The 15,200-nt window shown below is 44.3% G+C and overlaps 1 protein-coding gene across 2 annotated transcripts in view; it reads right to left on the reverse strand.

Moving 5' to 3' along the window:
• The window catches only part of LOC136847086 (thiol S-methyltransferase TMT1A-like), a 55,126-nt gene that overhangs the window by 26,284 nt on the left and 13,642 nt on the right, over positions 1-15,200 (reverse strand). For both annotated transcript variants that reach the window (XM_067118387.1, XM_067118388.1), the window contains one exon: positions 5,412-5,572. In XM_067118387.1, the coding sequence (XP_066974488.1) occupies positions 5,412-5,572 (161 nt within the window). The remainder of the gene's footprint in view (positions 1-5,411; positions 5,573-15,200) is intronic.

Consider the following 15,200-nt stretch of genomic DNA (forward strand, 5'->3'; position numbering starts at 1 on the left):
TTGATTCCTGATGTAGGCAAGTATGGTCATGCTGTCTGAATGGACCGCGACTGCCCTGCTGAGGGTTGCTGCTGAGAAAAACTGAAGAGCCAGATTTATCACCTTCAGCTCCTTCACGTTTATGTGTAGGTTCCTTTTGGCTGGAGACCACATCCCAGAAACTTCCAAGTCGTTGAGTAGAGCCCCCAACCCAGACCTGACGCATTTGAATACAACGTTAGGTTGGGGCTCATAGGGAGCAGCGACTTTTCTTCTGAAAATCTGTCTTCTACCAGCCACCGCCGAAGGTCCTCCTTGATTTTGGGAGTGATGGGGAAGACAAACGAGTCCAGAAGGTTCTTCCTGCGCCAGCTGGCCCTTAGGAAGAATTGTAACACTCTGGTGTGTAATCTCCCCAACGGCACAAAATTTTCAATGGATGACAGTATTCCCAGGAGGCTCATCCACTCATTGGCCGAGCAGGATGGACGAGAGATGAAGCTTCAGACTTTCCGGAGGCAGTTCTGGATCCTTTGATGGGACGGAAAAGCCAGAAAATTCAGAAAATCGATCTTCATCCCCAAATAAAGAATTGAGTGGGAACCAGTTGAGATTTCTTGAAATTGATTAAAATCCCCAAATCCTAGGAGAGTTGGAGTGTCTGTTTAAGGTCCTCTGTGCATTGGGCTCTCGAGGGGGAGCGTAGGAGTCAGTCGTCTACATACAGACATGCACTGATTCCCATTAGGTGGAACCAATTTGCCAAAGGGGTGAGAACAGGGGTAAATACTTGAGGGGCTGTGGAGAGGTCGAAGCACAATACCTGAAACTGGAAGACCCTGTCCTGGAAGACAAACCTAAGATACTTCCTGGAGTCCGGGTGTACTGTAACATGGAAGTATGCATCATGCATATCGATCGTCACCATCCAGTCTCCCTGATGGATGGCTGACAGGAATGAATGGTTTGTTTCCATTCTGAACTTTTTTGTCTGAATGAAGAAGTTCAAAGCACTGACATCCAGGACAGGTCTCCATCCTCCCAATAACTTGGGAACGACAAAGAGGCGGTTGTAGAACCCCTCTGTGCTTAGATCTTTGACCACCTCCATTGCTTGCTTCTCAAGTAGGGCTGAGACTTCTTGAGACAGGGCCAAAAACCTCTCCAAGCCTATTGAGTAGGCTGTCAATCTGATGGGCAAGGTTGCAAATGGAGGTTTATCTCTGAAAGTGATCGCATAGCCCTCTTTCAAAACTTTTAGAACCCAAGGGACACGGAGGACAGGGTCCTCACTTGCGAGTGGTGGGTTTGATGGTCGTCTTCTTGCTGGGGCATACGACTAGAGACTAGTCCATGGCTGAGACTGAAAGCGGCCTCTGTCCCTTCAAAAGGGCTGCTATGACAGAAGGGAGGCTGTCCTAACAGTAGTAGATGCCTGATGCTCATGCTGGTACTCTAGTCCTCTTGGTTGACTGCACGAGCAAGTCTTCTGTCAGCTTCTTTTGAAGTTCCGCTGTCACTCGTTCCAAGGTCACTTCAGGGAACCCACTAGTCTTGTCAGGGAGTGACCCCTTTAGTGGTGAATGAGCACCATAAGTTCCTCTTCTTAAGAACCCATCGCAAAAATGGTTGTTAACTCCTGGGTGCCGTCTCTAACCGCTCTGTCAGTGCATACAAGAACCCCTAACCAGTCTGCAGCGAAGTTCTCCTGGAAAGTGGTGCAATCTTCTATCTTTTTGGCTAAAGCCCCTATGGTCCAACTGAGGAAACTCAGGACCTCAAAGACCTTGAAGACGTCTGTGATGAAGTGATCCAATTCCGAGGGAGTGGATAAAATCCTAGCCAAGGAGAATGCCGACTGCATGTCGCATTGATGAGACTGGAGAAGACCCCTTAAGAGGAGGCAGAAACCCCCAAGGAAGGGGCTTCTCCAGAGGAATATGACATGTACTTCTGTCATATTAAATGAGGAGTACAAAAAAACTGCTTTGCCCAGATCTCTCTTCTCAGCCAATCAGGTGTCGATGCGGGACAAAGCTTTCCTGGAGGAAGAGGAAAGCACCATCTGAGGCAGCCTGGAATTCCCTGCAGGTTGTCGTACTAAGAAAGCAGAACGCAGAACCCAGAGAAGTTGGGGTCGCCAGAGAGATGAAAATCGGATAGCAGACTAAGAAAAACCTCAAAAGCGCTGAATAATTCGTGGCCGGTTGCTCCTCATCTCAGGGTTCCTCCTCTAAGGAAATAGGAGACATAAGAGGACCCAGAGGTCCCTATGACACCGAAGCAGGCTTCTGAAGGAGGCTCAAAATGTTATCCTCAATGACAGAAGAGATCGCACCTGTCATGCCAGATACTGGATGCCCTACCTAGGGTGCCAAACACCTGATGACTGGCAGGTGAGCCTTAACAGAAGAGCCCACAGAAAAGGGGTACTCAGACACTGGGCGCTCATACACTGGGCACTCGGACTCTAGGCACTTGGGCACTGGGCGCTCAAGTACTGGACACCTGGACACTGGGAGCTCGTACAATGGACACTCGGACTCTGGCGCTTGGATACTGGGTGCTCATGTACTGGACTGTTGTACACTGGGCGCTTGGACTTTAGGCACTAGGCGGATACCGAAGGTATATGTGGAGCTTGACTGTGGAGCACACAAAAACTGCAGGAAGGGAGCGGACTGTGAGCCCTCTCTATGGCTTGCTTACGGACAGGAGGTGAGTCATCCTCCACCGAGGAACCATGCTCTTTCAACGGCCTTGATACACTGGAAAAACGCCTACGGCGCCTTTTGGCCCCTTGAGAGTCTGAGTCTCTCGACGACAAGGTATGCACATCCAACCAGACGCCTTTCCAGTGGCTGTCCACCAAGTCCAGGGATTTCCGCACAACAGGCTCAGTTGAGGAAGCGACTACCGACCTCCCTTGGACTACCAAATTGCTTCCTCCCAGTTGAGCAAGGGGAGTTTAGCAGGGGCCTTGGTCTAGGAGCGCCAGTGGGACAGGTACCCACCCACTCTACTGACACTGCACTTGGCAATGCACTTGCACCAGCACCAACACTATTAAACCTGTCCATCAGGACTCTAACCTAATTCCCAATCTGGGAAAAGGTATTACCAAGAAGATTGAATTTCTGGTCTAAATGAGCTTCAAAGCTGGCAATGGCATTGGGTTCGGAAGAATGGGAGCCAGGGATCGGAGTAACTGGTAAAGTAGGACGACTGGAGATAGGGGAAAAGGCAGTCACATCTACTTTAGGAGAATTACCCTGACTAGTAGAAGCTTTAGCTTCAGCCCTAGTGGTTGCCTTCCTCAGTCTGCCAAGAAGCTTATCCAAATGAGCATTTAAAGTTTTCCATCACCTCTTATCCTAGTCTTTACAATCGTCACGATTAAGGTCCGGTGAGCAAACTTGCTCTCTACAAGAACAACAAATGGTGTGGCTGTCATAATTAGCCGATGTGAGTCTGGTCTTCAGCCTTGACTGCAGTACCTAACACTAGACAAGCTAGAGTCTGACATACTGAGTCAAAAACAAAGTCACAATCGGAAAAGTTCCGAATATTAGGTAAACAAATTAAGATTAGTGCGCTACCAAAAACACAGAATACTTCACCAAATGAAGAGAAAATCACAACCATCCGGTGAAAAATGAATCCAAAGAGCTGCTCAACAACCAGTGTTTAGTCACTGATCAGCAGAAACAAATTGAGCTCTTAGCTGTGTTGTACCTATTCTTCCCCAGAAGTGGGCAGGGCAAGCTACCTACACCCAAAACAAAAGAGAGCTACCGTAATTTTCAAATTTTGAGCTGCTGCGTAAAGTAGAAACTAACAGCTATGTAATTATTTGGCAAGTTACTTATGTGAAATTAAAAAATTATGACAATAAATTAGGTAAAGGTGAATGTTTGTACATAATTTATATCAAGTTTAAAAAGTAAGCTAAGAGAATAAATTAGGAAAATACTATCATTCTCTTTCCCTAAAATCATAATGTCTTAAAAAAAAAAAAAAAAAAAAAAACTGAAGAGTGTAGGAATGTCTGCTTTATCTCCTAAAATTTCAACCAAGAATTTCAATCAAAATGGCATCTCCATAACTAGTTAATAACTAGACTTGGAGCAATGCCCCAAAACAAGTCCAACTGGATGACAACTCATCACAGTGAGCACAATGTGGGGCACTGCTACTTTGTAAAATAAACTGGTAAGTTATGCAGGTGTGCCTAATCCTAAACTGACTTAAAACAATTTCACTCCTATCGATTTAGGAGGAGGAAGACCATTAACTTATCCTGGTTCTGATGCTATTATATTTCTTCTTATTTGTTGAGTGTGGGGGAAGCCCATCTCTTTTGTGATTTCCTTAAAATATATGACCTTATGGTTCCTTTCATGACTAAATGGGAACTCCTTTATCTAAAACAATATTATAGGCTTCATTTTTCCAACGCTTGTCAATCTCCTCATTTCCCTGAATCCCAACAGGGGCTGGAACCCAGCAGAAGCATATGGATTTTTTCTTACAAAACATGAAGAAATGCCACTCAAAAGCCTTACAAACAAGTGGATGCACTGAATTATCATTATTTATAGAATCTATTCCACAAATAATGAGTCTGAATATACTGTACAACAAAATCCTTGTGTTTTGAATAGTATGCTAGATCTAAAGCTTAAGACTTTAACTCACAGCTACTGTATATGCTGATATGCAATTTGGCAGTTTTGCATCATATACTCCATCTTCAAACATAACATTAGAACCAACTCCATTCCCTGATTCTGAACCATCTGTATAGATCTTTCTCTGTATATTATGCTTTGCATCATGTTGTAAATAATTACCTCCAATCTCCTCTTCTGATATTTTACTGATCTTCTCTGAGCACCATGAAATTTCTAGCACGATCCATAATGGAATAGATGGCTGTCTCACTTAATAAATTTTTTCACAAATTATTTTTTCATCATACTCTGCTAACTGTTGTATTACAAAGGGTTTTCAGGATCTAGAACCAAAATTTTCTGAGTTACATTTCCATACAATCTTGGTGCTTGAATTGTTAAAGGAGCTTTCTGGCACTGGAGTTTATAACATGAGGCTTTAATTCCATATGGCAAACGGCAGCCACATTATACAATGGGTATCAAATGTATGAGGAATGTTATAATCTTCACTTGTGCATTACAAAGTGAAAACAAAATTCAAAGCAAAAATAATGACTGAATTGATATACAGTATGTACATCAAATGGCCTTGTGGTATTGAAGCTTTATAGCACTTACCTTCAATTCCATAAGGGAAACAGTCATATGCTGCAATGAGTAGCGAATGTACATGTAATGTTATAAAGACCCCCTCTTGTGCGTTAAAAATTTAAAATAACAAAATTTAAAGCTAAAATAATGACTGAATAAACTTACCTGTTCCAACACCTATCTCCAAAATCTTGATTTTATTTTCTTTCCTGAGCTGGGGATCATGAGATACAACAGTTGAAAGACTCCTAAAAAGGTCCTTTTTCACTTCCTCTGATTTTGCATTTTTCTCCTTTGTCAACAGATGCATGAAATATGCAAACCACCTGAAACATGATGAAAATGACATTTTTATGATAAAATAAAGTTTTATATATACTTACCTAGTAAGTAACTACTTGGCTGTCAGTTTCACTTAACCGCGGCAATTCTACATTTGAAATTTGCGGTAAAGTGCTATTGTTTTAGTGTAGGTAACTAGATCCCGCACACTACCAGGGAAGAATAGGTACAACAGTGCTGAAGAGCCCAATTTGTTTGCGCCCTATGTCCATGAGAGGGGAGGTGGGAGGGCTTTGATCATGTAGTTACTTGGTAAGTATATATAAAACTTTATTTTATCATAAAAATTATATTTTATAATACAATATAAAATAAAGTTTTATATATACAGTACTTAACAAGTAATTACATAGCTATTAGTTCACTTACACAGCAGTTTGAATTCAAAATTTCGAGGGTAACACTTTGCACGTCTGTGTAGGTGACCAGTTCCGCCCACTAGCGGGAATATTAGGAACGACTTTAGCAGACAACCTCAATCTGTTCATGCCTCATGTCCATCAGTGGGGAGGAGGGTGGGCTCCGATCATGTAATTACTTGGTAAGTATATATAAAACATTTTATTATAAAAATGTCATTTTTATATAAGTAACTTACCAAGTAATTACATAGCTGATTCCCACATTGATAGCAGGCGGGATACATGGACATATTCTACTCCAAAAACATTATGTAATGAATTTGAAAATAGAAAAAACTGCTAGCATTGAAAATCAATGCTTGTCGTTACCTGGCAGCTAAGAGAGCTACTGGAATACTGACTCTGCTCTGGTAGGTGCTCATCTTAACTCGTAGTGCTATGGCAATATAGCCAAGGGTCACTTACTACTTGGTGGGAACTTTGCAGCGAGAGAAGTACTCCAATGGCTAGCAAAGCATGATAGGTGCTTGCCCTTGCCCTGGGCACAGCACCAAAATAAAAACCAGACAACATTGTCACCTACACTGAGATAAAACCACAACCCATCCACTGAGAGTGGTGGGTCCTTCAGATACAATGTACCCCCTGGCTCCGCAAAAAGCTCAACACCTTATTACAAGGTGAAGAGACAGTATGAAAAAACAATCCTATGCTTCCTTCTGTGATACCATGCCAGTGACTAACAATGGTCTCAAGGCATTGAAAGACTCAACTCTGTTTAACTTCCATTAAAAATAGTGAGAAACGAAGAACGATTACATTCCCAGTAGTTTGAAGGCAGAATGGATGTACGAGGCATAAAATGTATGCAAGCTAAAAAGGTAGAGGCTACCATGACATTTTTAGCTTTACTTAAAAGAAGGCAAACTGCTCTCTTAATTCTGAGTGTGTCCCAAGTTAGAAGTCCATGAGGGCAATGCATTCTAGTCAGTATGTGAAACGGATCTTGCCATATCACCATATGCAGAGGATGGTCCTCTGAAAAACTCCAAAAGGACAGAGACCTCCCTATTCTCCCACAGAGCTGGAGAGGGCTTGAACGCTCGGAGAATGATCTGGTGTCAGGCTGTAGCTGGCACCAGAAGCGCTGAGCACCAGTTGAGCTAAGAGCCTGGGACTGGCAGGCACTCGTGGGAGCTAAAGGGCACCCATGGTAGCTAGCAGGTGCTCATGGGAGCAGTGGGCACCAGTGGGAGCTAGTGGGTGCCCTTGGGAGCTAGCGGGTGGGTGCTTGTGGGAGCTAGCGGCGCTTGTAGGAGCTGGCGGGCGCCCGGAGCAAGAGCTGGTGCCAGGAGAGCTGGGAGCCAGACAATCCAGAAGCTCGTGGCTCTGGAAGCTCCATAACTGGCGCCAGACAGCAGCTGATGCAAAATGTAGCTGTCGCCCAGTGAACTAGGCGACAGGCGATGATCAGGATCACTTGAAAAAGAAAGTGAGATGCGGAGGACAACTACACTTCCAGTAGGACTAAGTGGAATGGAAACAGAGATGCGGAGGATGAATATAATTCCAGTAGGACTAAGTAGAACAGAAGTAAAGGACAAATGAGCCTGAAAGCTAAGGAGGAAGAGGCTGCTCTGATGTCCTTGACTTTCACTTAAAAGGCAAAATGTTTCCTTAAGCATTCAAAAATAAGCCTTTTCAGGATGTGATCTTAGTCCAATTCTGTTCATGTAAAAACCTGAAAGCTGTAGCTGGACAGAAAGTTCTCTCTTCTTCAGTCAATGATGTCCATTAATTTCCTAAAGGAGAAGAGACGGATCTAGAGCTTGAATAGATCCTTGTTATGGCTAAAAATCCCAGGGTAAATGAAGATAAAAGAGTCTCCCTGTGAAAATACCATCTCTAAATGATGACTTAGATCTCACTAGTGTGTACTAGTCGAAGCCAGAGGTGTCTTCCGTGTAAGGCTGCCGAAAAGAGGAATGCAGAGGATCAAACAAGGGACTCATCAGTCATTCAGAATACATCCAGGCTCCAGATTACCGGATTCCTTCCTCGCTTAGATGCATCAAAGACCAGATAAAGTTGTCAAAAGCCAGAGCCCCGTGTTTAAGCACTTAGTTGAGCATAGATCAATACCCTTTACTGATGGAGTGCGAAAGATGGAGATCTCCTAAGGTACAGAAGGGGTATCTGAAAATGGGCCATAGGTGTCTCCAAGAAGAGGGGTAGAGACTGCCTACTTAGACTGGCAGACAGGGCTAGGAGAATGACCCCTGCAACCAAACTAGTTTAAGCAATAAGACTAGCAGAAAAACTTTGTACTGGTGATTTCTGAAGCTTCGAAGGTTCCTTGAGGTGGCAAATAGGAACATAGACGGTCTACCCCATGGACTCCACAGTTCCTGCCAGACCAGGGGACATAAGGACATGCCTACTCTCAGTTCGTCTACAAGAACTTTAGATGACTTGAATGAAAATGAATTGGATCTCAGGTTCTCTTGCTTCGAATGAAAATGAGAGAGAAAATGAGCCTTTCTCCTCTACGTATATGCTAGGAATGAAATCTTGTCTATAGAGAATCTAGAACTACCGCAGTCCAGGTGTTAACTAAGGTCAAGAAGCACTGAAGCTCCCAAGAGAAATGCTTACAGCTCTCTAACATAAGTGAAAAGAATCCATCAAAAGGGAAGCATGACCCAGAGAGTTTCTGGTTAACCCGTGGGTTCCTTACCAAGATCCAAGGTGTAAAGCAGAAGAATAGGTCCGGGCTTGGAGGAAGAAGGGAGTTCCCTACTTCATCTATGTATGTACAGTCACCATTGCATGTCGGACTCATATGAAGTTTATCTAACTTGACTAAAGAGTCCCCAGAACAGTAGACTCATCCACTAATGTTCCAAGAAAGAAGAAAATAGGGGCAATATTTGCGGACTGTCTGAAACAAGCAGAGATTCTCTAAGCAGATGCAAAGCCTGAAAATTCCGGGAGTTGAAACTGACATCCAAGAAGCTGACTCTTGCAATGGAGACTGTTCTGAGAAGAGATGATGTAGGTCTGTAGGCAAAAATAACAGGGCTGATTGGACTGCATCATTCTCACAGTAGAAAAGGAGCACCAGAGCTCTCTCTTCTTGAAATCCCAGAGAAGAGAGTGGAAAGCTCTAAAACCCATCTCAACTGTCCTTGTCCATACAGGACAGGACTAAGAGACAATCTGAGGCAATATCTCTCGGTACACACTTGGGAGTCCTCTATCTACTTAGCCCATGCTCCTGCTGACAGTCTGTGCTCCTGCTGCTAGTCAAGAAAAGCCTTTTACTTCAAAATCTTGACAAGATCTCTGACAAGGATGTCTTGTTCTGTTGAAGCACCAGAGGGAGCTAAGTCCAAAGACACTTGTCTTGCTCCCTTTTCAACAAAAGCCAAACTTCCAAATCCCTGAGAGACTTCTTGGAGGATGAAGAAAAAACACCAGAGGGAGATTCCTTCAACAAGCTCATGAATTCGGGACACAAAAGTCCCTGTCTGCAAAGGGCAGGACTCCGAGACACTACCTGTCACTAAAAAGGGAGCAACATCAGCTGGTCTTGAACCCTAGGCAAAGGTGGAACAGACCGAAGAGAGCCAAAACGCTGTTGAGCGGTCTGTATGCGCTCAGAGGCAGGAGCCTGATAGTGAAGAGTTGGCACCTGGTGATCGGAGACTGGTGCTGGCCACTTGAAAAGCTGGAGCCAGGCATCCAATCAGAGACTGGCGCTCAAGAAAGAACAACAGTGTTCTTAACAAAGACAGGTGCCAAGTACTAAAGAGGAATTGACACCAGACACTGGTGCCGGGTGCATGAGAGTGGGCGATGGGGGCTCTAAAGGTTGGCGCCAGGTACTAAAGAGAGTGCTGAGAGCCCGGGAACTGGTGTCGGGCATCCAGGAATAGGTGCTGAGAGAACAGGAACTGGCGCCAGACACTAGTAGGACAGAGCTAGGTGCGCAGGAAGACGTCAATTCGATGAGAGATGGTAACACTACACATCTGTCAAGACGTCTTTCCAGTGGCTGTCTAACACTACACATCCTTCAAGACGCTTTTCCAGTGGCTGTTTGCTGATAGATGGGAATGTACTACAGGTTCAACTAAGGGGGCGACTACCCGTGGGCAAAACCCACCAACCTCCCTTAGAGTTCCAGTATGCCTCCTCTCAGGTTTAGGGGAGTTTGACAAGGACCTTCGTCTAGGGGAGTCAGCAGGACGAGCAACCACCTCCTCCACTACACATCCACCAAGACGCCTTTTCAGTGGCTGCCTGTTGATACCTGGGACTGTGCAACAGTTCAACAGAGGGGGGATAACTACCCGGGGGACTTCCCACCAGCCTCCATTGGACTTTCAGTATGACTCCTCCCAGGTCTAGGAGAGTATGACAGTGACTTTGGTCTACGAGAACTGGAGGGCTGGATAGCCACCTCCACTGCACAACACTCTCTTGCAAGGTTAATTTTCTGTTAACCCAGACACAAGACTGGCAATGGTATGGGAAGGAAGCTAGGGAGCCAGACGTGGAACCAAGTGGATAAACAAATAGGGGTAGTAGGAGAGAAAAAGGGTATGTCAGCCTTGTATATGCCTCACTGACTGCTACAGTTGCCGCCCGTGGGCACACTAGGGCGTTGGGCGCTTATGGGCGCCTTGGCTGCACAGAGCACGAGTTAGCGCCAGATGACAGGAGTCGTCTGTGAGCGCTTGGGTGCTTTTGGGAGCCTTTGGCTGCTCAGAGCACGAGTTGGTGCCAGAAGGTAGATGGTGCTAGTGGGAGCCATCTAGCGCTCGTATCATGACCTGACGTCAGGCTGAAGTGGGCGCCAGTGGCTGCTTCTTGTTACTGGAAGTGTGCAACGTTCACGATCTGCGCATCAACCTAGATGCGTGTTATCCTTGCACAGGAGAAAAGAGAAACTTCTCAGAAAAAAAGGTAGAAATTTGTAAATGTACTGATGAAGCGAGTAATCTACACAATACACTGACGAGGCAAATACTGGGACCAATTCTCGCCCAATGATAAAGTGTTGTTATGACTTGTTGTTTGTTGACACTTATCTAGGTCTTGCACCACTTCCAAAGTGCTTGCAGGGCCTCCATTATCAAATTAAAAGTTTACTCATCAGAAGTATTGCCCTGAGCATGCATCATCACACTGCATGTTCCACATTCACTGTGTGATATTCCATATCACAGCACTGATAAACAAAAAAGTTTAAAGTTTGTTTGAAAGACTTCAAATCCTCAAACTGCCTCAGCTCAAGAGGAAGCTTGCTATAAAATCTAGGAGCTACGTAATAAGCACCCTTCTCTCCTTACTATTTTCTGCCCTTACACTTTCAATTCTCTACAAGGGAAAATGTGAGGGTTAAGGTAATATTATTTACCGATGGCTAGCAAGTATACTAGGTTCGGTAAACAAACATAAAATGCAAATCTTTGGCCTAAAGGAATGACGAAACATCCAAGAATTACTTTTAAGGCAATTATATAGTGACGGCTTGCGAACAGTCTACGCCCTGTAAACCCCATTCATGTAAAAATTTGGACTAAAGGAAAAGCCTAAGATGCAAGAATTATTTTTAGGGCAAAACTACATTGGCTGCTTGCAAGTAGCCTACGCAAAAACAAATTTGCCTGGATTAACCTAAAAGAATGAGGAAAATTCAAGAATTACATTAAGGCAAATGATCAGCGGCTAGCAAGTGCCTATGCCCAGAAAACACCATTTGAAAATTAATATCAAGGCAAAATTATACTGAAGGCTTGCAAGTAATCTGCGTAAGATCCAAGAATTACATCTGCGGGCAAAACTACATCGGCGGTACATTTGAGGGCAAAACTACATCGGTGGCATGCAAGTAGCCAAAGCAAAAAAAGTTTTGCCTGGATTAGCCTAAAATAATGATGAAACATTGAAGGATTACTTTTAAAGCAATTATATTGGCGGCTTGCGAGTGTCTATGCCGGAATAACACCATTCGAAAATTTATTTTAGGGCAAAATTATACTGAAGGCTTGCAAGTAATCTATACCCGGTAAACAAAACATAATACAAGAGATTAAGCCTAAAGGAATGGCATAATACATACAAGGATTACTTAAGGGCAGAGTTACTATCGGCCTGGATGTAAACAAAAGACTTTTAAGACAAAAATTCTGATAATGAATCAACTTAATAACAAAAACAAAGAAAAAACTCATCCTGAGATTTCATGAAGGCTACTAATATGCGTTCCGGTGGATGTGTACACCACTGAAATCCAGATATTACATCTGAATACAGCTGCCGCCTTACTCGGTGTTCACCCGAGCACGGCAGGAACACATTGCGGTTATCTGCTAAAGTCATTCCTAATATTCCTGCTAGTGGGCGGAACAGACGTGCGAAGTGTTAACTGCAAAATTTTGAATTCAAGCTGCAGTGTAAAGTGAACTAATAGCTATGTAATTACTTGGTAAGTTACTTATATAAAAATGTAACTTTTTATTTAAGTAACTTGCCAAGTAACTACATAGCTGAATCCCACATTGACAGGTGGGAAGCATGGACATTTTCCATCCAAAATCATTCAATAAAGGAGATGAATTTGAAACAGAAAGGTAGCTAGCATTGGTGAGAGAGCTGCAGCAGGAAGATACTGCCTCTGGTTGGTGCTCATCTCAACCTATAGTGACGCAGCAGTGGGAGAACCCTGTAGTCGAGGAGTACTCTGAAGACTGACAAGGCCTTACAAAATAAATGCCCTTGTCCTGGGTGCAGTACAACAAATACAACCAGAAATTTGTTATCACATAATATTAAAACCATCACCCAACTATTAAAAACCAAGGACTGGTGGGTACTCCTGGTACACGGTACCACCAGGCATCCCAAAACTCAGCATCCTTTAACAAGGTGAGGAGATAGAGGGTTGGAAGGTATATCCCCTATCCTTCTTCCCCCAACACCTTGTCAGCCACAGCCAATGGGCCTAATGTACTGCAATTATTATAGGCTGTCCCCACATTGCGCAATTATTGGGAGGTGAACAATGATTTTGACTTCCAATAAGTTGATTGGAGAATCGTGGTGAGCGACAAGTTCTTCTTAAAAGCCAACGAAGCGGCGACTACTCTAATCTCATGAGCTCTTACTTTAAAAATGGAGAGATCATCTTCTTGAATCTTCGAGTGTGACTCGGAAATAACACTCTTTAAAAAGAAGGCCAAGGCATTCTTAGATAACGGTCATGAGGGGTTTTTCACCGAACACCATAGATTCTGAGAGGGACCTCTAATCCCTTTGGTCCTATCCAAGTAGTACTTACGAGCCCTAATTGGGCAAAGAGTTCTCTCCTGGGCTGCTGGCTCAAGGATATCTAACAAGCTTTTGACTGTAAACGAATGAGGCCAAGGGTTGGATGGGGTTACGTTCTTTGCCAAGAATCCAAGTGTGAGTGAGCAGACTGCATCTCCTTGCAAAAAACCCACTCACTTACTGAAGGTGTGTAATTCGCTGATCCTCTTTGCCGTAGCTAAAGCAACTAAAAAGAGTGTCTTTCTGGTTATATCTCTCAGTGATAAAGCATGAAGGGGCTCAAATGTAGGGCCGGAGAGCCATTTGAGGACAGCATCTAGATTCCAGGTGACTGACGCAGGCTTCTCTTGCTTGGAAGTATCTAGGGACTTAACTAGATCGCTTATGTCTTGATTAGCAAACAACTAGAGACCTCTATGTCTAAACACAGAGTTTAGCATAGATCTATAACCTCTGATTGTAGAGGTGGCCAAGCCTCGAGAGGACCTCAGAAATATTAAAAAATCAGCGATCTGTGCTACACAGGTTTTAGAAGACGATACGCCATGTCTTCGGCATCAGTCATGAAAGATTGTCCACTTCGCCTGATAGACATTAGTGGAAGACTGACATCTGCATTTGACGATTGCTTCTGCAGCCTTTCTTGAAAAGCCCTTCGCTCTGACAAGCACCCTGACAGTCTGAAGCCTGTCAGAGTGAGAGCGAATAAGCCTAGATGGAAGCAATGGAAGTGAGGCTGCTTTAGAAGGCTTCTCTTCTCAGGTAGAAGTCTGGGGAAGTCTATTAAGAGACTGAGAAGGTCCGGGAACCACTCCTTCTGTGGCCAAAACAGAGCTACAAGCGTCATGGACACGGTGTGGGTTATGAACTTGTTTAGGACTTCCCTCACCATGCTGAACTGTGGGAAGGTGTAGACATCTAAGTCCGACCAGTCCTGGAGTATGGCATCCATCACCCATGCCCGAGGGTCCAGGACTAGAGAAAAGTAGACGGGGAGGCGATGGTTCCTCGACATCGCAAACAGGTCTACCGACGGTTTTCCCCACCATTTCCACCGGTCAGTGAACACCTCTGGATTCAGTGTCCATTCCGTCAGAAGGACCTGTTTGCAGCAATTTAACTCATCCGACAGAACGTTTAACTTTCCCTGGATGAAGTGAGTTATTATCCTGGTACGGATGATATCTGCCCACAGAAGCAAATCCTTGGCCGCTTTGTAAAGGGAGAAGGAATGAGTCCCTCCCTGGTTTTTGATGAGGCTGTGTTGTCCAAGTGGACTGTGACTGTCTTGCCGTAAGTCTCTGTCATAAAATGTTGAAGGGCCAAGTGAACTGCCTTCAATTCCCTTACATTTATATGCAATTTCTTCTCTTCTGACAACAACTTCCTGGATATTTCCATGTCCTTCAAAAGCATCCCCCAACCCAGATCAGACACATCTGATTACAATGTTAGGTCGGGGTTCAGAGGGTGCAATGACTTTCCTATTGAGAACCTCTCCTCTGCAAGCCACCACTGAAGATCCTCCTTGATCTCGGGAGTGATGCGTAACATGAAGGAGTCTGGGAGAGTTTTCCTCTGCCAACTGGCCTTTAGGAAGAATTGTTGGACTCTTGTATGGACCTTCGTAAAGGCACAAACTTCTTGATGGACGAGGGAGTGCCCAGCAGACTCATCCACTCGTTGCCTGTGCATGATGGGCGAGATATGAACTTTCTTACTCTCTTCAGGCAGGTTTGAATCCTTTTGTGGGACAGAAAAGCCAGAAAAGTCAGAGCATCGATCCCCAACCCCATCCCCAAATAGAGAATTGACTGTGTCGGAGTAAACTGGGATTTCTGGAAATTGATTAAAAGACCCAACTCTTGGGCCTGTAGTAGAGTCTTTTGAAGGTCCTAATTGCATCTCTTCT

This window comes from Macrobrachium rosenbergii, chromosome 16, assembly GCF_040412425.1.
Source record: "Macrobrachium rosenbergii isolate ZJJX-2024 chromosome 16, ASM4041242v1, whole genome shotgun sequence".
NCBI lineage: Eukaryota > Metazoa > Arthropoda > Malacostraca > Decapoda > Palaemonidae > Macrobrachium > Macrobrachium rosenbergii.